The 23663-nt window shown below is 39.2% G+C and overlaps 1 protein-coding gene across 1 annotated transcript in view; it reads left to right on the forward strand.

The window, feature by feature from the left end:
* Window positions 1–23663, forward strand: part of snrnp200 (small nuclear ribonucleoprotein 200 (U5)) — a 29660-nt gene that overhangs the window by 2758 nt on the left and 3239 nt on the right. Inside the window, exons 4-37 of the mRNA XM_057831802.1 lie at window positions 1138–1330; window positions 1420–1475; window positions 1541–1639; window positions 1715–1867; window positions 1954–2053; window positions 2178–2314; window positions 2383–2460; window positions 4446–4619; window positions 5509–5646; window positions 5743–5898; window positions 6047–6217; window positions 6302–6495; window positions 6594–6717; window positions 8596–8745; window positions 8827–9069; window positions 9152–9340; window positions 9425–9622; window positions 9698–9850; window positions 9955–10035; window positions 13317–13400; window positions 13674–13780; window positions 13870–13988; window positions 14056–14210; window positions 14285–14474; window positions 14567–14740; window positions 14843–15003; window positions 17642–17869; window positions 17952–18143; window positions 18217–18395; window positions 18474–18625; window positions 18703–18811; window positions 21265–21373; window positions 21457–21646; window positions 21894–22058. Coding sequence (XP_057687785.1) covers window positions 1138–1330; window positions 1420–1475; window positions 1541–1639; window positions 1715–1867; window positions 1954–2053; window positions 2178–2314; window positions 2383–2460; window positions 4446–4619; window positions 5509–5646; window positions 5743–5898; window positions 6047–6217; window positions 6302–6495; window positions 6594–6717; window positions 8596–8745; window positions 8827–9069; window positions 9152–9340; window positions 9425–9622; window positions 9698–9850; window positions 9955–10035; window positions 13317–13400; window positions 13674–13780; window positions 13870–13988; window positions 14056–14210; window positions 14285–14474; window positions 14567–14740; window positions 14843–15003; window positions 17642–17869; window positions 17952–18143; window positions 18217–18395; window positions 18474–18625; window positions 18703–18811; window positions 21265–21373; window positions 21457–21646; window positions 21894–22058 — 5101 coding nt within the window. The remainder of the gene's footprint in view (window positions 1–1137; window positions 1331–1419; window positions 1476–1540; window positions 1640–1714; window positions 1868–1953; window positions 2054–2177; window positions 2315–2382; window positions 2461–4445; window positions 4620–5508; window positions 5647–5742; window positions 5899–6046; window positions 6218–6301; window positions 6496–6593; window positions 6718–8595; window positions 8746–8826; window positions 9070–9151; window positions 9341–9424; window positions 9623–9697; window positions 9851–9954; window positions 10036–13316; window positions 13401–13673; window positions 13781–13869; window positions 13989–14055; window positions 14211–14284; window positions 14475–14566; window positions 14741–14842; window positions 15004–17641; window positions 17870–17951; window positions 18144–18216; window positions 18396–18473; window positions 18626–18702; window positions 18812–21264; window positions 21374–21456; window positions 21647–21893; window positions 22059–23663) is intronic.

The raw sequence follows: 23663 nt of genomic DNA on the forward strand, positions 1-23663 counted from the left end.
TAAATAGAAAAACAATCATACCTGACTGCGGCTGATAGCCGCTACAAACAACGCCCAGTTGCTAGTTGCGACAAACATACGGCTACAGTAGATATCATATATATGTAGAACTAGATGCAAAATGACAGATGACGTCAGTGTTAGAACATGTATTATTGAACAGAGATGCGATATCACACTTTCCTGCGTAAGTAAACAGCCGCCATCTTAAAGCAGTAGACCTCTCTAGAAGGCTCTGTTGTAGCGAACCTAATTAACTTTTTATCTAAAATACTCCTAAATCGGCAGAATCTTGCCTTGAATCTATCTTTAAATGATGAAATAGTTTTAAAACTTTGACAAAAGTAGACAGAAGGGAAATTATGGAATAACGGGAGCAATTTTAACAACTGTAAAAGTTGATTCACAACATTAAATAAATTGAATGTAGTTTAAAGCTGCTGATACAGAATGGGGACTGGAGTTTTTTATTTACTGTTATTTTTGTATATTTGTTTACTGTTATATGTTAACTTGATACTGAAATAGTAGTTTGGTTTCGCCTGAGAGGATTTTTGAACAATTTTGGAACTAATGTACAAAACATTAAAAAAAAAAAAAAAAACACACACACACACACAAAAAAAAGGAGGGGGTGCATCAATAATCGTTTTATAATCGAATCGGGGCCTCTGAATCGTAATTGTAATTGAATCGTTAGGTGCCCAAAGATTCCCAGCTCTACAAATTCACACTTTAGATGGGCTCTAATTGGCAGAGAACAAAAAGGGTGTTGGGTTTCTCACATTTCATATTCTGCACTTAGCTTTCAAATGACTCGTTATGCATTGTGTGTGTGTGTGTGTGTTTAAAAAAAAAAAAATTTTTTTTTCAATATACTGTAATTTCTGTTTTATTTAAGAATAACAATATATTGCATTTGAATGGGTAATTTTATGGATGTATTGTCACTACATAAATGGTTGAATGTTTTTTTATTTTTATTTTTAATTACAATAATATGGCATATCGGCAATTTATGAGACACTGTATTCCCAACTAAAATTTGTTATCGCGACAGGCCTACATTTTGGCGTATGAACATTGGTTCAATTACTGTCCAGTACATACACCGACTTGACTTTCTTCTCCTTATAGCCACGTGATATCCTCTGTGGCGCAGCAGATGAAGTGTTGGCGGTACTAAAGAATGATAAAATGAGAGATAAGGAAAGGCGGCGTGAGGTCGAGCAGCTTCTTGGCCCGGCCGATGACACCCGCTACCATGTGCTGGTGAACCTGGGAAAGAAAATCACAGACTATGGTGGTGATAAGGATTTGCAGAATATGGGTATGTTTAAAAGACGCAACTGTCCACTAAATAACCAATGTCATTGTGTTGCAAACTATTTATTTTCTCACAAACGTGTTTTTTTGTAGATGACAACATTGATGAAACTTATGGTGTAAATGTCCAGTTTGGATCTGATGAGGAGGTATATTTCTAGGGTATTAGAATTTTACAGAACCTCTGGTTTGCAAACTAATACTTTCTTTTTAGGAGGGAGATGAAGACAAGTACGGAGAAGTGCGTGATGAACACTCAGATGAAGACAGTGAAGGGGAGGAAGCCGATGTGGGCTGTGCGCTTTCAGCCAATGTAAGCGAGCCATCAGCTGGAGTGGTGGAGGTGAAACTAGACTGTTTATTGATACATGTTCTGTTACCCATTCAGCTTGGTGTCACAGGCGACGTGATGACAGTGAAGAAGAAAGATCTCCACCCCCGAGACATCGATGCTTTTTGGCTCCAACGGCAGCTCAGTCGATTTTACGATGATGCTATCGTTTCACAGAAAAAAGCTGATGAAGTCTTAGAAATTCTCAAGGTCGGTCAACCATCTTGTGCTTCTTATCTTTAGTTGTTTTTTTGTTGTTGTTGTCGTAAACTTGAGTTTTTGTCCATTTTCACCAGACTGCCAGTGATGACAGAGAGTGTGAAAATCAGCTTGTGTTGCTTCTTGGCTTTAACACCTTTGACTTCATCAAAATCCTCCGCCAACATCGTCGCATGAGTAAGTGCATGATGCTTTCGTGTTCTTCTCTCATGAAATAAGGAAGAGATCCATCTAGGCACTCGGTTGCATGTGTAGATTGTCTTTTGAGTCCATATTTAATTTGCATGCTTTTCACACGCAGTTCAGTACTGTACAATGTTGGCAAGTGCTCAAAGTGAGGCAGAAAAGGAACGAATCATTGGAAAGATGGAGTCTGATCAGGAACTTTCAAAGATTCTCTACCAACTGCAAGAGACGGAGAAGGAGGATATTATTCGGGTAAACTGTATGCCTTTACATGTGTTATTTTTGTTTTCACATATCTTGATGGTTGTTTCTATTTTTAGGAGGAGCGTTCTCGCAGGGAGAGAGTAAGGAAGTCTCGTGTGGATGACATGGAAGCAATGGACACAGGCCACGGAGAGGTAAGTGTGAGACATAGTTGCAACATTTCATCATAATACGTACAGGTTATCACTTTCTTTCTTTGGCTGCCATTAACGGTGATAGAAGTCTAATCCATTTTGATTACCATAACACATAGAGGTGGGAATTTTTGGGCACCTAACGATTCGATTGCGATTACGATTCAGAGACTCAGATTTGATTATAAATCGATTATTGATGCCCCCCTCCCCCCAATTTTTTTTTGTGAAAGTTTTCTATATTTGTTCCAAAATTGTTCAAAAATCCTGTCAGGCTAAATAAACCAAACTACTATTTTAGTATCAAGTTACCGGTTAAATATGGTAAATAAAATGCTCAAGTCCCTATTCTGTATCAGCAGCTTTAAACTACAATTAATTTAATGTTGTGAATCAACCGTTAAAGTTGTTAAAATTGCGCTCGTTATTCCATAATTTCCCTCATGTCTACTTTCGACATGTGAAAGTTTTAAAACTGTTTCATCATTTAAAGATAGATTCAAGTCAAGATTTTGCCGATTTAGGGGTATTTAGATAAAAAGTAATTACTGTAATTTTCGGACTATAAGCCGCTACTTTTTTCCTTCATTTTGATACCTGTGGCTTATAGTCCAGTGCGGCTTATTTGTTGATTTTTTTAGGTAACACTTTATTTGACAGCGGTGTCATAAGGCTGTCATAAGATCATCAAAATTATGACATGACACTATCATGGACATTACTGAATGCTTATGTCATTAAGTGTCATTTGGCAAATTATGTCACTAACTCAATTTTTGTCCATCTTGGATCTTTTGCATCCATTCAAAAGTGAGATCATTTGCCGGATAACACTTAATGACATCTGTTGTACGCATTCATGAATGCTCAGGACAGAGACATGTCATAATTATGATTGTGTAATGAAAGTCTTATGGCACCAGTGTCAAATAAAGTGTTTGCAAATACCATAACTAGCAATTGATGAAACAATTGGAACAGTAAACTGAAGACATATTTAGCATAGAACATGATTTTTGATTGTTATTTACATCTGTTGTGCTGCAATGCATGCTAAGAGGCATGTTGGATGACAACAGTCAACGGCAGATGGCAGCAGAGGTTGACTGTCTCCCCCCAAGGGAGCAGTGATGGCCAAATGAAGCTTCTTGAAGTAATAAAGCTTTGCAGTAATTGGTTCAAAGTTTAATGATGGTTCATTTGGTTTTATGACAGTCGTTCGTATGATACCGCTGTCAAATAAGGTTGTACCGGTTAATATTTTTTTGGTGTAAATATCCCATGATACAGTGAAGATAGCTGCGGCTTATAGTCCAGTGCGGCTTATCTATGAACAAATGCTGTTTTCGTGCCAAATTTGGTGGGCTGCGGCTTATAGTCAGGTGCGTCTTATAGTGTGAAAATTAGGGTAGGTTCTCTACAACAGAGCCTTCTAGAGAAGTCTACTGCTTTAAGATGGCGCCTGTTTACTAGCGCGGGAAAGTCTGTCAATTTACATCTAGTCTAGATATATGTGATATCTACCATAGCCGTATGTTGCCGTATATTTGTAGCAACTAACAACTGGGCGCTGTTTGTAGCGGCTAACGGCCGCAGTCAGGTATTATTGTTTTTTTTTTACCTAGCGGCATTAGCTGCACATGATATTTACTCTCGGTCCGTTCCTCATTGCGTCCTGAAGACCGCGCTGACTGCGTTTTATTTCCGCTTTACCTGGTATAATTCAATAATCGGAATTTGGATGTTTGTGAATCGTTCTCGAATCTTCCACGGCCGAATCGCTAATAATCTAAGAATCGGAAATTTTGCACACCTCTAATAACACATACTCTGTGAGTGGGAATATTATATTGGTTTGGCACTAAAGTAATTAAACAGACATCAAAATATTCTGCTACATTACACATAGCATAATTATGTACAAACCACTGAAACGGGTATATTCAGGTTTCCAATTTTTTATGCTATCCATTCTTGTCCTTTAGACAGTTGCCCCCCGCCAACTGCTGGATCTTGAAGACTTAACTTTCACCCAGGGAAGTCATTTTATGGCCAACAAGCGCTGTCAGCTGCCAGACGGCTCTTTCCGCAAGCAAAGAAAAGGTTATGAAGAAGTACACGTTCCTGCACTCAAACCCAAGCCATTTGCCGATGATGAGGTTTGTAATTTGAGTGCCCCAGAAAAGTGATCTCCATTAAGTTAGCACCCCAACAGACGCAAATTTACATAAAAATGATGTCAATCATTTGTGCTAAGTTTGTGCTTGTTTGTGCTGTAAAAAGTTTTGTTTGTGCTGCTATCATTTTTGAGATATTTACAATTCTTTTATAGGTCAATCTAAAATCAACCAGCCCCAAATTTTTATTAAAAATGGTGTCAATCGTTTATGCTTCGTTTGTGCTGTAAAAAATTTTGCTGTGGTCGTAATTGAGATATCAATTTCGAGTGATGACGTCACTCGCAGCTTTTCTATATCCAACTCCCGGGGCTGACGGAGCGTACCAACTCAGTAACAGAAGGGTGTCCCAAAAACTAGCGTAAACGTAGCACAAATAAATGGGCACCCTTTTGGGTCTATTTTGCACTAAATTATAAAAATATAAAACAATTGTTAATACAGTATCTCAAAAATTTATAGCAGCACAAATGAAGTTGTTTATAGCACAAACGTAGCAAAAACGATTGACATAAGTTTTTTTATCGATTTGCGTCTGATAGGGGCCCAACTTTACTGAGGCAGAAGAGTGTTGTCTTACAAGCGTTATTAACTCTATTTTGTATTTACTTCTGTATGTCTGCCTATGTTCAAGATAACTCAAGAACGAATAATAGCATGAAACGTCCGGAATATGTTTGAATTTGAAATTGTAGAAGCGATTGGATTTTGAATGAATAATGTAATCAATTTTCGCGGAGGTCAGAAATTGGTTGAATTTGGCTGCTTAGGCGGAGGTTTGCTATGAGTGATTCTGTGGTTATTCATGTCAGGTGCTGGTAGGCTGGATGGATTTTTGTCCTCATTAATTTTCTTCTTATCACACTGCTAGGTGCTTGTTTCAATTGATAAGCTGCCCAAGTACGCACAGGCTGGATTTGAAGGTTTCAAGACCTTAAACCGCATCCAGAGCAAGCTGTTTAAAACAGCCATGGACACTGATGAGAACCTGCTTGTGTGTGCCCCAACGGTACGTTGACTAATGGAATGCATTGGATTTGACAACACAGATATTTCTTTCCCACATCTGCATTCTCTAAACATTTAACATGACACGTTTGTGCAGGGAGCTGGTAAGACAAATGTCGCCTTGATGGCTATGCTTCGAGAAATAGGAAAGCACATAAACATGGATGGAACCATAAATGTGGATGACTTCAAAATAATCTACATTGCACCTATGCGCTCTTTGGTACAGGAGATGGTGGGAAGCTTTAGTAAAGTAAGTTAGTCTCATCACCTTTTAATGCATTTAACTCATTGGCTGTTATTTATGACGAGACCATTTTAAACTCAAATAGATGGAATCTCTTTCGCCGAAAAAAAGCCAAAGAATCTATGCTGATGTTTCAATTTTTTTTTCCTTCCAGCGGTTGGCGAGCTATGGAATCACAGTGTCTGAGCTGACAGGGGATCATCAACTGTGCAAAGAGGAGATTAATGCCACTCAAATTATTGTCTGCACCCCCGAAAAGTGGGACATCATTACTCGTAAAGGTGGTGAGCGTACTTACACCCAACTAGTGCGCCTCATTATCATTGTAAGTGCCATCATTTTTTTTTTTTAAAGACTTGTTACAGAAAGAGAAGCTAGTTTAAAATAATAAATGTGAATGCTTGCACAGGATGAAATCCACCTGCTGCACGATGACCGTGGGCCCGTTTTGGAGTCTCTAGTGGCGAGAACCATCCGCAATGTGGAGCTTACTCAGGAAGACGTGCGTCTACTTGGACTTAGCGCCACGCTTCCCAACTATGAGGACGTTGCCACCTGCTTGCGTGTAGATCCTGCTAAGGGTCTCTTCTACTTTGATAACAGGTATACCCTGTGAATGGTAAAGGATTACTTGGGGGTCTTTGGGGGTTGATCAAAAAGACCACTGCGTGAATATGACACATGTCCTGGTCTCTCTACAGTTTCCGACCAGTTCCTTTGGAACAGACTTATGTTGGCATCACAGAGAAAAAAGCTATTAAACGTTTCCAGATCATGAATGAAATTGTCTATGAGAAGATAATGGAGCATGCTGGGAAGAACCAGGTTTGTCTTTTATTACTCTGCATTTGAGGGAAACGCTCTAGTTCTGATCATTGTTATACGTTAATTAAATAGGAAAATATACAACGAATCCCCATTGAGTTGTGAATTCACTTATTTGCAGCTTTTGGGCTTATTTTTTTATTATTATTTTCCTAACATTTTAACATGCTGTCATTGACCTTTCTCAAAATCAAAGTTTAGTCTGGCTTGTTGGGAAGATTTGCAAGAGTATTTTTTTTATTTAAAGTACATTAGCGATTTTAAAGCTACAGTTAAGGGTGTGGTGTTCTTGCAGTTGCATCACATTTTCTACAACACCTTTTAGGGATGGGTACCTCCCGATACAGTTAGATTTGCAACATACGGCTGACTATAACGATTATCTCACAATATGGCGATAGATGTCCAATACATTTAAAATGGAAGGATTGACTTTGAATTCTTATGTTTGAGTGCCATTGACAGCGCTAGACGTCATTCATTTTGACACCCAATCAAAATTATTTGGATGTCTAGCGCCATCAATAGCAGCAATGAGATAACATACACACTATTCTGGTAGAAAATTTGGTCTTGTGGAAAATTTTGGTTGCAACCTTTTGGTGCCTTTATCAAACAGTGACATCTTTTTAAAACGATATATTAGGGCTGCTGCTATCGATTATTTTAGTAGTCGAGTAATCCATCACCTAGTTCAAATAATTGAGTAATTGGATTAGGAACATTTAATGGGTTGCAGAATCAATTTTAGAATATGTAAAACAAATGCTTGTTAAGATTGCACTTTCAAAAGTGCAATAAATGTGAATACAAAATTCCCAAGTGTTTCTTTAAACTATGCAGGAATGCACTTTCATTTAAAAGTTAAAATACCTGACCTCAAAAGAAATAAATGAGGATCTAAGTACAACAAAATACAATTGGCTAACTTGTATAGCAAAAGTCAGCTAGTTTAAATGCTATAAAATGCTAAATTTTTGTACAATGCTCTTAACAAATCCCTCAAACACATATTCCTCTAAAAAAACATATAAACTAAATTATGAACGCATAAAAAGACATTAGGTCAAACAAAAACTTCCCTTATGTTGGTCTTAACAGGGAGCAGCTGGATTCAGCCATGTTAAATGAGTTATTTCATATTCACTGTTTTCACTAGAGGGCAGTGTATCCACCCAATTTAATAAAACTAAATGCAAGCACTTTCAAAACAAAGCATTACAATGCCACTCTAATTAAATGAATACTCAAAGCAGCAAAAGTTGATTTGAGGCTTTTTTTTTTTCTAATCAAATTACTCAAGTTAATTAATTTGTTGCAGCACTACATTATATCAATTCTTGGTATATCGATAACCTCTTTTGATACAAAGTATCACGATATATCACTCTACATTGTAGTTTTATTGTACAGTGTATAGGGATGTCCTGAACGCTTATTTTTGCAGCCGAGTCTGAGTTACCTGATTTTGAGAAACTGCTAATACAGAGTCCCGATCCAATACCGATTTTATATAGGTTTTTTTAATTTTTATTTTTATTTGAACAAAAGTTCCAAACATGCTACAGTATTTTATTTTTGACAGTACTTCTTTTCTGCGAGTGTTGTGGAGTAAAAAATGTATATATTTTTGTCTCTTTTGACAATTCCATTTTATTTCGGGATTATTTCAGCAGGAGGGAGGGTGATAGGCTCTAAGAGCATGAAACTGAAAAATAATTATATGCATTTTTTAAATTAAAAACCCGATGCTTTTTACCCGATTCCGATCCTCTGAAAAATGATGCAATCGTCCCGATTTCCGATCACGTGATCGGATAGGGACATCTCTAAGAGATCACATTTAGGAAGCTACTAACTTATATTCCTTTCTGCCAGGTACTCGTATTTGTTCACTCCAGGAAAGAGACTGGAAAAACTGCCAGGGCCATTCGAGACATGTGTTTGGAGAAGGACACGCTTGGTCTTTTCCTTCGAGAAGGCTCAGCATCCACTGAAGTGTTGCGCACTGAAGCAGAACAATGCAAAGTAATTACACAAATAATAACACTACTTTTGAACACTTTTTGCAAAATTCTCACAGCATTCAACACAAACTGCTTTTCACAGAACCTTGAGCTGAAGGACTTGCTCCCTTACGGCTTTGCGATCCATCACGCCGGAATGACCAGAGTGGACCGTACGCTGGTGGAAGATCTGTTCGCCGATCGCCACATTCAGGTTCTGGTGTCCACAGCAACGCTGGCTTGGGGTGTCAACCTGCCAGCACACACTGTCATCATTAAAGGTACTCAGGTGTACAGCCCTGAGAAAGGCAGATGGACTGAGTTGGGTGCCCTGGACATTTTGCAGGTGAGTTTTGAGAGCATTCCCACGCAGATAAGGCTGCTCTGACTGCCATATAACGTTTGTGAATGTTACATGAACATTTCAGATGCTTGGTCGAGCTGGTCGGCCGCAGTATGACACCAAGGGAGAAGGAATCCTAATCACATCACATGGAGAGCTGCAGTATTATCTGTCCCTGCTCAACCAGCAGCTGCCCATCGAGAGCCAGATGGTTGGCAAGCTTCCTGACATGCTTAATGCCGAGGTTGTGTTGGGAAATGTTCAGAATGTGAAGGTAAATTCCTGCCACGAACAGATGGCTATTTAACTTTTAAGTGCTGGAATGATCAGTGACTTTATTTTTTTTACTACATTTCAGGATGCGGTGAACTGGCTCGGTTACACCTACTTGTATGTGCGCATGCTTCGCAACCCAACACTGTATGGCGTCTCCCATGATGACCGATCTTCAGACCCGCTGCTGGAGCGACGCCGGACTGACCTGGTGCACACGGCTGCCAGTGTACTCGACAAGAACAGCCTTATCAAATATGACAAGAGGACCGGAAGTTTCCAGGTATACGCTGCATTGTTCTTTTTCAAAGCATTTTTCGTAACCGGACATAATTACATTTGTCTAATCTCTTCAAAGGTGACTGACCTAGGACGTATTGCCAGTCACTTCTACATTACACATGACTCAGTTCAAACTTACAACCAGCTGCTCAAACCGACCCTGAGTGAGATTGAGCTCTTCCGAGTCTTTTCACTTTCCTCTGAGTTCAGGAACATCACAGTGAGAGAGGTATGATCGACTCTGAACCAGTCTTATTGATAATTGTTGTCTGGTCTTAGCTGAATAACCTGGAATGTTGCCTGGATCCTTACAATTCTGGGTCTTTGTTTTAGGAGGAGAAATTGGAACTCCAGAAACTGCTGGAGAGGGTTCCCATTCCAGTGAAGGAAAGCATTGAGGAGCCGAGTGCTAAGGTAGCGTTCAAATTTGTACCTACATTGTATATATATATATATATATATATATATATATATATATCAGAGGTTACGCTAGACTTTTTCGTTGTCTGTCATTTTGACTGACAGTGTCATAAAAATCCGGTCATAATCTATTTTTACCCGTCACATACATTTTTAAAATGATAACAATGACATATTCAATAGTATTTAGTTTTCATTAATTTTTAATTAATATTCTGTCCGAACAAGCTTAACAAGAGGCAAACAGACAGCGGAGTGCACCAATCAGCGACGGGCAGCCGTGCCGTTAGCAAAGCGACGAGGGACTTGCGCGCGGAAGTAAACATACGAGGAGAACGGAGTTTATTCAACATGGCTAGCGCGAGACAGACTGTTGTCAATGTCTCGTGTCGATGTGTTTTAGCTCATTTAAAACTGAATTTACCGCGGATTGGAGCATATTCTCGGCTCTCCCGTTCGCCAACCGTGTTGTAAAGACGACTTTCGGCACGCAAGAGTGACGTTGCTCGTGAAGAACACGCCACGCAAATAAACAAATCTGATTTGTCGATTGATTTTGTAACTACTCGAGAGGCTGTGTCCCAGACTTTTCTCTCAGTGTTTGAAAAATACAGGGAGAACAGTCTGGTCGTGCCAGGCAAACACTCAGTTGCCTTGACATTTTTCCGAGTAAGGCCAACGACGTCATGCATCAAGAATAGCTAATTAATATGCTCACTCGCCACCCTGTGATCTGAGGTGTGAATTGCAACCTGTCAAAATGACGGATGGACTTCAGTTTTTTCCGTCACCGTTTTAAAAAACCGGTCAATGACGGAAAATATTCGGTTAACGCTACCCCTGATCAATATATATATATTTTTTTTTTTAATGAGTTAGTTGAGTTGAAATTTCAAGTCAAACAATTTCACTGGCTTCTTCAAGTCTTGATGGAAAACTCAACAAAACAGGTTAAAGCTTTGCACTTAACATTCCAAGTAAATAAGACTTCAGTTGAGGAGTTAGAACTCTACATTTTTAAGTAAAATGGACTTGAGTTTAAGTAAATATTTGATATGTTGCCTCAATATGGATTGTACCCATCCCGCCACCGTGGCAGTTGAACGTGCAGGCTGATCTAAACACCCTGTCTGACAGCTCAATTGCCATAGCACTCTTTTGAAGGCACCAAGAGTGTGGTTACAACTTATCATTTCAAGTTCAGTTTACTCAGACTATTAATTATGGGCCACATACTTTATCCTTCAAGTCAACTCCATTAATCAAGTTCACAATATTAACTTTATTAAATGAGTTAAGAATATTGTGAATCGCAAGTTGCTTATGAGAAGTTCAAAAATTGAGTTATGACTACTTAACCCTTTCAGGGACAGTAGTTACTGCAGTGGACAGTTACTCAAAAGTTGACACTTAAGACCTTTAACTCTTTATCGTGCAAGTGACTATTTTTCATCATTACAATTACAGTGATCCCTCGTTATTCACAGTTAATGGGGACCAGAACCCGGCGCGATAAGTGAAAAATCGCCAAGTAGCGCCCCCCTCAACCCCCCATTTCTTTTTTGTGTGTGTGTGTGTGTTCATTGTATTCAGATTTAGCATTGGAAAGAGATACATAAAAAATGTTTTTCACTTTTTTCCTCCCAAGTTTAATAAAAAAAATGTTTATGTATATATAAATTTTAATGAATGTTTTTTTAAGCACTTCAAATGTAATAATTATTATGTTTTAAACATGTTGCAGTCCCACAGAATTATTTTAAAATAAGAATAAAGCAGAAAAATGCTTAATTTATTAAATGCTTCATTTAGTGAGTCCACTAAAATCCGTTGAAGCTGCTCACTTAGAGTTGCCACAGCAACTGTTTGACAAGTTAAATGATGATTGACGCATGCGGCGCTTTGAAGTTCGCGTCTCTGGCCAGATCAAACCCAAACGTCTGTCAATCTTCGTTAACTTTAATAAGCAACTCCAGTGCACTGCCACTAACAAAGAGCAGGGAGAGAGAGACTACGGCTCAGGATCATCTATTTTTTTTATTGGAAAAAAATCTGCGATAGACTGAGGGCGCGAAGTAGCGAGGGATCACTAAATTTTAAAATGATTAATCGTTGTATTTTTAAAAATATTTTAAATAATTATTAATGTATGAATGAATACAAGGTAAAAACAATTATAAACAGGGGTGCACATAAGTGGTCCGCATGCGCGCATGCGTACTGGACGTAGACAAACGCACTGGCCCTCAATGGCTTCCATACACTTTTGCGTACCGATGGCTGACCACTGTATTTGCGGCGGACACGAGAAAATAACTTCTCAAAATGTCGAAGAGGCAGGCCCCACTGAGTAATTATTTCCGTGTTCCCCCACCCCCGTCAAAAGACAGACGACGGAGACATCACCGGAGCTACCGAAAAAAAGGACTTTAGCTGAAAAGTGGCTGAAGGAGGAACCATGGCTAGAAGCAAATGATGCTCGCACGGAAATGCAGTACAAAATGTGCCGTGAGAATCCCAATGTCGCAGATAAGAGCAGCGCATTTTATGTAGGGTCAAAGAATTTCAGCCATTCAAATTTTGAAAAGCATGAAAAAAACAGAGCATGTGGCATTTAAGCAAACTATCGATGTCAGACAGGACCTCACTCGCGCTATGGACAAGTGGCGGAATAAAGGTAATGAAGAACAGTGCCATGCACTGACAAACCCGTTTTTGCTCGCATTTTACAAAGCTAAACATGCACGTTCAATGAGGTCTTATGAGGAGGACATCCCACTTTTACAAAGGCTTGGAGTTAATGTGGGAGCCGCATAATGCCCTTTATTTTGAATTGGAACTTTTATGTTTATTTCTTTACATTTCACTTCAAAGTACGGTAATGGCAATTTTGTTGTGCCAGATGATGTTAATCAAGCATTAATTGTTAATATAATTAATTAAAGTTAATTGGCTCTAGGTAAAGCTTGTCATAATGTTATCGCATCAGGCGGGTCGGCTCTCAAGCTCAATGAGGACCAAGTCACATCTCCAGGTCCTCCTCTGAGAACCTGTGCACCCCTGATTATAAATTAATGAAATTACAATGAAAAAGAAATACACTGGTAATGGCCCCGAGTCATACTAGATATTTTTTCTTTCCTAGTATTTAACTCATTGCATGCCAGTGATGGGGACAGACGTGCAATTCAATTTAATGGGCGGCGTGGCCGTAAATGCTTTGCTTTGAGAACTTCCATTGAGTTAAATGAGTGCCCTTTTTTCGCCCTCCACAGATCAATGTGCTGCTTCAGGCATTCATCTCTCAGCTTAAACTGGAAGGCTTTGCTCTCATGGCAGACATGGTGTATGTGACACAGGTTTGTATTATTACATATTTATTCAACTCCTGGCTGCCACTTACAGTGATAAACGTCTATTTTGGCTGGCGATCGTCACACAGTCAAAATGGATTGGACGTGGTAGTTTTTTTTAATATACAAATGTTCTTCTTTTACGAACTACCGCAACACATACGCTATGTATGCAAGTGAAAATTTTTTAATATTTCCACTGATGATGTTTTACCAAAGGAAATCTGAAATCATCCAACCAGGCCTTTTCAGAGCAAGTGTGTTCAATTTCTCTTGCAGAGTGCTGGAAGGCTGATGCGAGCCATATTTGAGATTGTTTTGAACAGAGGCTGGGCTCAGCTATCAGACAAAACCATGAATCTGTGCAAGATGATTGACAAGAGAATGTAAGTCTGTTATTAAAGTTGGTGATTTTTTTTTCTAGAATTGGTTTACAAAAGCAAGATCTTAAAGTGTATTGTGGTTTTATTTTCAGGTGGCAGTCCATGTCCCCACTGCGACAGTTTAAGAAGTTGCCAGAAGAAGTGATCAAGAAGATTGAGAAGAAAAATTTCCCCTTTGAGCGACTGTATGACCTCAACCACAATGAGATAGGTAAGTTTCCCTTCTTTCCCATCCTTGAAATTCCATTTCCAAAGTCACAGCAAGCTGTGATTTCCAGGCGAGCTGATCCGAATGCCAAAAATGGGAAAGACCATCCACAAATATGTCCACCAGTTCCCCAAACTGGACCTGGCTGTTCATCTTCAGCCCATTACCCGCTCCACGCTCAAAGTGGAGCTTACCATCACTCCAGATTTCCAGTGGGATGACAAGGTCACTATTTGAACAGCATCAATAGGGAATAATGTGCATCACTTCTTTGACGGGCTTCGTATGCCGTTATTTAGATTCATGGTTCATCAGAAGCTTTCTGGATCCTGGTAGAGGATGTAGACAGTGAGGTCATCCTTCACCACGAGTACTTCCTGCTCAAAGCAAAGTACGCCCAGGATGAGCACCTTGTGACCTTCTTCGTCCCGGTGTTCGAGCCTCTGCCTCCTCAGTACTTCATCCGTGTAGTCTCTGATCGTTGGCTCTGTAAGTGAATGGAGGAGGCTTTTATACACAATTCCCTTTATGTTAACATGGTAAAAGTTCAACTTGTTTTGCTGTATTTCTGATTGTTTCAGCATGCGAGACCCAGCTCCCGGTGTCGTTCCGTCACCTTATCCTCCCTGAGAAGTACCCTCCACCCACAGAGTTGCTCGATCTGCAGCCCCTTCCTGTCACTGCTCTCAGGAACTCTGCCTTTGAGGCCCTCTACCAAAATAAGTTCCCATTCTTTAACCCAATTCAAACACAAGGTACAAGAAACTGGGAAATATTGACTACGTATTCAAACAAAGTGAGCATTTTTTGTTTTTACGAGTAATTCTGTTTTTCTGTGACATCTGTGTCCCATCCAGTGTTCAATGCAGTGTACAACAGTGATGACAATGTGTTTGTGGGAGCACCTACTGGCAGCGGGAAAACTATCTGTGCCGAATTTGCCATTCTGAGGATGCTGCTTCACAATGCAGAAGGTCGCTGTGTCTACATCACCCCCATGGAAGCACTAGCAGAACAGGTATGTTTTTTTAATTTACTTTTTTGACAAGTGTTGGAAACAATATTGATAATAACAATATAAAGAGATTAAAATTAACATTATACAATATATAAACAATATAAGTACAACAAACTACATACAGATGTCGGGCTTGCGTTTCCTCAAAATTTTCAAACATTTTACAAACATTTATACGAAGGCTGCTACAACTAATCGATTAAATTGATTAACTCATTTGAAACGTATAAATACGTTCTATTTTTAAATGCTTCATTGTCCCAAAAACATATTTATACGTCTTTTGCGTTTTTTTTTTTTTTTTTTAACAAGAAGAATCTATAGCTTGCGATCTATCTGAGAAACAAAAAACAAGGCTCCAAACCCATTTTAAAGCAATAAAACTGGCCACTGGAGGGCAGTAGTGCATTTTGTAAAGACCCGCAAACCGATTCAACAGCAATGGTCGGAGTGCTGGCGGCAGTATGGCTGGCGGCAGTATGCCAGGCGGCGGACGACCGAACAAAACAATCGAGAGGACGCCGGGAATGCCAGGCGCTGGACGACAGAGCAAAACGACAGACCACCGTGCAGTGGGCTCGCCAAGTAGACCCCGCAGAGATTAAAAAATAATCCATCTTTGCGAGACAGACAACGACAACGTCATCTCGGCGACATCAGGCGTCATCTCTCAGTAGTCATGTGTAAACAAATTGTTACTTTGCTATCAAAAGCTCTATTTGTCTTGTTCATTATGATATTTTGTAAAAGGAAAACATTATTCAGATGTTTGGGATGTAACTAATGCAAAAAAATAGCTGTGTTAAAGTCAGTTATGTTTGAAATGTATGCGTTTACAAAAAGTCAATTTTCCCCGTTTTTTCATCAGATATTGGAAAATTGCTCAAGCTAAGCTATTTTCTAATGCTGATTTCTAAAGAATGGAAAAAGATATGAACTTACCTTTTTTCTGCTGAAAGAAGAGTCTAATCTTTCTTGGTGGCTTCCATGTTTTTATAATAATAGAACAGAATTTTCTGTGGGCCTTGCAAAATCAGTCAAAATCCAGAAAAACGGCCGGGAGCGAAGGGCCTTGCTCTGGTGAAAATAGCTGGGAGTGAATGAGTTAAAATCAATAAATTAGTTGCAAATGAATTTGATAATCGATTTTTTTCTGGCAGCTATGAGCAGTCCCGTTTGGGTCCTTGTTTCCATGTAATGTGAGGCTGCACGCACGTAACAGTGATTAGAGTGCGAGAGAGTTCACAGCTACATTCAGGTTGGGTTGCTCAATATTATTACGAAGTGTCAAGAGTTAGATTGTCTTTTGTGTTGTTAGATCCAGTGTGCCTCCATCAGAGATGAGTAAAGGAAGCCAATTGTATTGTTTGTTGATGAGACATTACTACTTAGCACGGAGCGCTAAGCTAGTTAGCGATTATGCTAATCAGTGTTTTAACTGTCCGTTTGTGTTGTGCTTTAGAGAAGCATATTAGCACTTGAGTTATTGTTAGATAGTAAAGTTGTCTCATTTCTTTTTATAAAGAAACCACACAAATAAAGTCTCCTTTCAACACAAACTTACATTCAAAGTGTGAATTCTCATGCAAGAGAGTGCTTTCAAATTGGATTTGGATTGTATTTATGAACGACTGTTTAATTAAAAAAAAAAAAAAAGATTCATTACAGTCTGCCTCCTCCGCATTCGGTTTTGTTGTTGTTTAAGGAAAATAAATGTGTCATTAACACAAATGATATCGGCACTTTGCCCCCAAGAAAAAAAAAACGGCACTTTTATTTGAATCGACAGGTTTTGTCTGATTTGTGTACTGAGATATTTTTTGTTTTAGACTCAGAACCTTCATTAAAAACTAGCTTTGTGTTCATAAAAAAGTACAGCTGTAGACTGCAGTTAAGTCAGGAAACTGTAATAAAATATTATTCTTGAAGGAAATAGTCATCCATTTTGTCTTCATTGGTACTTACAACATGCTTAAAACAACTTCAAGTTAAAATGTGAAGTTAATTGAAAAAATTTTATCCGATTCATCGAGTATGAAAATAATTGTTAGTTGCAGGCTTGCAGCCCTAATTTATAGTTTTGAGCCTTTTTATTAATAGTCTTTCATAGGTTCTATGTAGGAAACGGTGTCATTGTAAAAGTGTCTAAAGATGGGTTTTAGAGTGTTATTTACATTTTTGATAGAATAAAATTAAGCCTTCAATATCAACAAATTCATTAAAAAGGCCTCTATTTTTTCATGCTTTGTAAAACAACCAAAAGGAATATTCTCCCATTTTAAAGAATAGTCTTTGTCAATGCAGAGCAGGTATGATGTCATCGAAGGTAGGGCTGACAACCGATTTTATCGATTAACTAATTGGCTGCCATTGATGGTGATAAACGTCCATCCCTGGCATTCAAATTGGGTTGGATGTCTATCACCGTCAGTGGGTGTTTTCAATATAAATATTTTTTTCTCTTTTGCTGACTATCATCTCACATACACTTTGAACTGGTGAAAATATCACTTTTATGTTCATGTTTTTTATTACTTGTCACATTTTGATGTTAAAATGGATTGCACGTCCATCGCCGGCAATGGAAGTTCATGAGTTACTTTCTTAGAAGTAAAAAATTTCATCTTGTTCTCGTTAGGTGTTTGTCGACTGGCACCAAAAGTTCCAGGACTACCTAAACAAGAAGGTGGTGCTGCTCACAGGAGAAACGAGCACCGATCTGAAACTGTTAGGAAAAGGGGACATTATTGTCAGCACCCCTGATAAATGGGACATCTTGTCTCGTCGCTGGAAGCAGAGGAAGAATGTCCAAAACGTCAGTCTTTTTATTGTGGATGAGACGCACCTCATTGGAGGAGAAAATGGGGTAAGATTCAAGTCGTTGGCTCGAGCGCTGTGATTTTAATAGAACATTCATCATGATGTTGAACATTCTTTTCCTCCCCCAGCCGGTGCTGGAGGTCATCTGCTCAAGGATGAGATACATCTCCTCTCAGATTGAGCGGCCCATACGTATCGTGGCACTCAGCTCGTCACTGTCCAATGCCAAAGACGTGGCTCACTGGCTGGGCTGCAGCACCACGGCCACATTCAACTTCCACCCCAATGTCAGGCCTGTGCCTCTGGAGCTCCACATTCAGGTGTGGAAAAGGGTTACAAAGACTTCTGCTGTACAGCATTATATTTTCTGAGCTCTCCCTTGTGGCGTTTTAGGGCTTCAACGTGAGTCACACTCAGACTCGCCTGCTCTCCATGGCCAAGCCGGTGTATCACGCCATCATGAAGCACTCACCCTCCAAACCGGCTGTGGTGTTTGTGCCGTCCCGCAGACAAACTCGCCTCACGGCCATCGACATTCTCACTTTCTGTGCCGCTGACGTGGTTCCTCAAAGGTCAGTCTCTTCCCGTCCTGTTTTTTATCCAAGTCGTATCTGTTGAGAAGCCACGCTCTACATATTTGTCATCTTTAGGTTTCTGCATTGCACTGAAAAAGATCTCAGTCCTTTCCTGGATAAGATAACAGACGCGACCCTGAAAGAGACTCTGGCCAACGGTGTGGGCTACCTTCACGAGGGCCTGTCCGCCACCGAGCGTAAAATAGTGGAGCAGCTCTTCAACTCGGGTACGACTGATGATGATCTGCGTTAAATTGGGAAGGTTTTAGAGTTCGGTCCTGACTTCTCTGATCTTCTTTTCCAGGAGCTGTTCAGGTGGTGGTGGCATCCCGCTCCCTTTGCTGGGGGGTCAACATCTCGGCACATCTTGTCATTGTCATGGACACGCAGTACTACAATGGCATAATACATGCGTAAGTAAAAATCACAGATACACAAACATTGGAAAGCATTATATATATACATAAATACATAACCAGTTGTACTTCTGCATACGAATTTAATTCGTCCGAGGACGTTTTCCCCTAAGAATACTAGAGGCGTGCGAAATTTCCGATTCTTAGATTATTCGTGATTCCGCCGTGGAAGATTCGAGAACGATTCACAAACTTTCAAATTCCGATTATTGAATTATACCAGGTAAAGCGGAAGTAAAACACAGTCAGCGCGGTCTTTGGGACACAATGAGGAACGGACCCAGAGTAAATATCATGTTCAACTCATGCCGCTAGATAAAAAAAAAAACAATCATACCTGACTGCGGCCGACAGCCGCGATAAACAACGCCCGGTTGCTAGTTGCTACAAACAAACGGCTGCAGTAGATATCATATATATGTAGAACTAGATGCAAAATGACAGACGACGTCGGTGTTAGAACATGTATTATTGAACAGATGCAAAATGATGGACTTGCTGGCGTTAGTAAATAGCCGCCATCTTAAAGCAGTAGACTTCTCTAGAAGGCTCTTTTGTAGCGAATCTAACTTTTTATCTAAAATACTCCTAAATCGGCAAAATCTTGTCTTGACAGTTTTAAAACTTTGACATGACAAGTAGACAGAAGGGAAATTATGGAATAACGGGAGCAATTTTAACAACTGTAACGGTTGATTCACAACAATAAATTAATTGAATGTAGTTTAAAGCTGCTGATACAGAATGGGGACTGGAGTATTTTATTTACTGTTATTTTTGTATATTTGTTTACTGTTATATGTTAACTTGATACTGAAATAGTATTTTGGTTTAGCCTGAGAGGATTTTTGAACAATTTTGGAACTAATGTACAAAACATTTAAAAAAAATAAATAAATTTAAAAAAAAAAGGAGGGGGGGGTGCATCAATAATCGTTTTATAATTGAATCGGAGCCTCTGAATCACAATCGTAATCCAGTCGTTAGGTGCCCAAAGATTCCCAGCTCTAAAGAATACATTATCATTTGAATAATTTGTTCCACAGCCCAAAAACCTACACAAAATCCTTAATAAATACTGCTGGTACAATTACAAATAGCAATTACACATGGCAAAACAAACAAATTCTAAATACAAATTGGAATAATTATAATAATAACAATTAGAGCTGCAACGATGAATTGATTAACTCTGGTAGTTCAATTAGGAAAAAAAGCTTCGAACCAAATTTTGCTGCTTCGAGGATTTGTTTAGTTAGTGGCGTTGTAATGGTTTGTTTTGTAAGTGTTTGCATTTAGATTTATTAATTTGGGTGGATATGCTGCCCTCTAGTGGCAATAGTGAATACGACGTCTCATTTACTCACTGTTAAGACCAACATAGGGTTGTATGTTTTTGTTTGATTATTTACACATATGCAGTTTAGTGTAGAGGTATATTTAGCTGTTTTCTGTTGGAATATGTTTGAAAGATTTATAAGCATTGTAAAAAAAAAAAAAAAAAAAAAGTTAGCATTTTATAGCATTTAAGCTAGCGCACATTTGCAAGTTAGCCAATTGTTTTTTTTGTTGTACTTCAATCCTGATTCATTATTATACCGTTTGAGGCTACGATCAGGGATTTTAACTATTGCTCTTGTGAAAGTGCAATTCTTTTGATTTTTTAAAAATTTATAATTTTATTTTGTATTTGCATTTAATGCTTTTTTGAAAGGACAAGCCTTTGTTTTCCATCTCCTAAAATTTATTCTGCAACGCATTAACTGTTCCTAATCCGATTACTTAAATAACGATAGCTGCAGCCCTGATAATAATGTAACGAATCAGTCTCTAATGTGGGGGTTTTGTTTTGCATGCTGTTCCTGAACCCACTGTGCGACTGACGAGAGAGTTTTTAGTTCCTCTTTTCATTTGTTGTTGGTGTAGGCTATGGCGGACAGTAGCAGCGTTGAACACGTTCTAAAATACATGACTTAAAAACTTGACGAAGCTGGCTTGCCGATGTTATAATAATAATAATAAATCGGAAGTAAAAAAGCATTTTTATTGTCACCTGAACCTGCAAACGGAGGTCGGAGGAGACCGGCCATATTATCGAGCCACTTCACTCACACCATGCTCATATTTTCCTATCATTTCCTTCTTAATTTCAATGGTAAGCATCACCTTTAACTTTTGTCAGCACCTGCAATAAACGTCTTGGGACCCATGTTAATTTCTCCCACAAGAAAATCCGCCGTGCGTCTGTCTTGCTCGAAAAAATGAAATTGCGACGCTGTCATAAATCGTATTTCGAACATGTTGTCATTTGTTGAGACAAATGATGAGTCAAATTTTAAGGCGGCTGTCGAAAGGATTTTATGTCAATGCGACCATATGTCGAGGTACCACTGTATATTAATTCTGACATTGTTTTTTTTTTTATTTCATTGTGTCCATCCTTCTTGCAGCTATGTGGACTATCCCATCTACGACGTCCTCCAGATGGTTGGCAAAGCCAACAGGCCCATTCTTGACGACGAAGGACGCTGTGTGATCATGTGTCAGGGCTCCAAGAAGGTATGTTTGTTTTTAGAAAAAAAAAATTAGCATTAAGATATATAAATGATAGAAATTACTATTTTTTTCCCCCCTTTTGATAGGACTTCTTCAAGAAGTTCTTGTACGAACCTCTGCCCGTGGAGTCCCACTTGGACCACTGTCTCCATGACCACTTCAATGCCGAGATTGTTACCAAAACAGTGGAAAACAAGCAGGACGCTGTGGACTATTTGACTTGGACGTTCCTGTACCGTCGTATGACCCAGAACCCCAACTACTACAATCTTCAAGGTAAGTAGTCTTTTTAAGCAAGGCTAGGTTAATTTTTGAGAATTTAAACACAAGGTTATGCAACATACTTTACATCAGATTTAAAACGGCAAACACAATTAAAAATAAAAAAAAATGACGACAATTTACAAACAGAACTGCTAACATTTTTACAAGCTACATAAAAGCTACACTGGAGACTTTTAAGAGCAAGCTTTCGTGCGAACCATGAGCTATGCACACTGACTTTGCGCTAACCTTGTCGTAGGCATGTCCCATCGCCACCTGTCTGACCACTTGTCTGAGCTGGTGGAGAACACGCTGCATGATCTGGAGCAGTCCAAGTGCATTAGCATCGAGGATGAGATGGATGTGGCGCCACTCAACTTGGGCATGATCGCCGCCTACTACTACATCAACTACACCACCATCGGTTTGTGCCTCCTTATTGAAATGTAGTGAACCCCGCAAATATCCACTATAGTGGAGAAAATATTTATTCGTGTAAATTTGTGGTTTTCAATTGGCTACATTCACACCACTGCGCGTGATGCCCAATTTAGATTTTTGGGGTAAATTCAGATTTTTTTTGTGTGTGTTCGTGTTGCAATGTCATGCGGCTCGCCATTTGAAGTAATGTGGGCTCCTTCTAGTGGTGTGTGAATGTGGTTACTGAATTAAATGTTCATTCGTCCATTTTTTATTTTTTAATCTATGAGAGTTCAGTTTTATTTAACATAAACTACAAAAGATTTTTGAACTGCGAGGATTGGCAGTGAACGCTCACATTTCAGTGCCATTGGCAGCACTTGACGTCCAATCATTTTAACTCGGGGAGGCTGCCAGCGAGTGATCGTCTTAGGGCTGCAGTTGTCGAATATTTTAGTAAACGAGTATTCTACTGAAAAGTCCATCAATTAATCGAGTAATCAGCTAAAACATTTTTTTAAGGTAAATAGCAATTATGAATAAACATGAGAAAACAAGATATTCACCTAATAGCGAACCATTTTTAGACAATGTTTTTATTTTAGATGTACATTGTTGAAAACGGCCAACAATTGCACCTCAGATGTGACTAGAAAATAAAACAACAAATGCATTGGTTTTACTAAAAAAACTTAAGATCCTAATAAGAAAATCTTGTTTCTTACCTAAAAATGTCATTTCGCATAACACACATCACTTAAAAGTTAGGTGTTTTCCCCCCCGTTTTTCAATTAAATTTTCATTTGTGTCAAGCTATTTTTAAGTTTTAGTTAAGCTTTAAATTTAAGTCTAAATTGTAAGTCCTGATAGGATGTTGAGTTTTTGCAGTGTTCAAAATTAATGTATGATACCTGCTTTATTGTAGCACATTAGGCAGCAGTGCTACTTGGTGTTTTATCCATCAATGACTACTGAGCTAAAATTGGCAGTTAGCTTATGTTTTTATTTTACACCCTCATCACTCTACAGCGTTGTTTTTACAGATTAAATAAACCCTGTATGAAAGACAAGTAAGCCACGCATCGACAGTAGTCATAATTAATTGAATCCTAGCAGTCCGCAGGGCTAATGTTACGTTAGCAAGGTACAGTAACGTTAATCTTATTTATTAGCCCTACGTTTACTTAATTTTACCTTGTCCCAAGTATCGTTCCTTCGTTCTCGGAGTAAATGTGATGCCTTCAGTGGAGCAGGGGCAAGGCGAGCAGGTCGCACAGTGGCGCCCGGCCCGGGTTTTGGGGGCGGTCATCGTCACTGGGCCCAGCAGGGGGTACGGAAGTGTCGGCGGGGCTGCGGGTAGCCGGAGCCGGGCTTACAGTGAATACATGAAACAGTGTTTCCCTTGCTCTCCAGCTTTAAATGCTCACCCTCTTTTGAAATTTTCTTTTTCTCGGTGCCTTTCTCTTCGCTTTTGTCGACTTCTTCATTGTTATCTTTCTATTAATGCCAGGTTGAAATCAAATATATCCGCCGCCACTCCCTTCTTCCTCTACGCACGTGATGTCAGCGCGTTGTGCCGCAATAAAAGTAGTACGGGCAAAACGTCATG

This window comes from Corythoichthys intestinalis, chromosome 3, assembly GCF_030265065.1.
Source record: "Corythoichthys intestinalis isolate RoL2023-P3 chromosome 3, ASM3026506v1, whole genome shotgun sequence".
NCBI lineage: Eukaryota > Metazoa > Chordata > Actinopteri > Syngnathiformes > Syngnathidae > Corythoichthys > Corythoichthys intestinalis.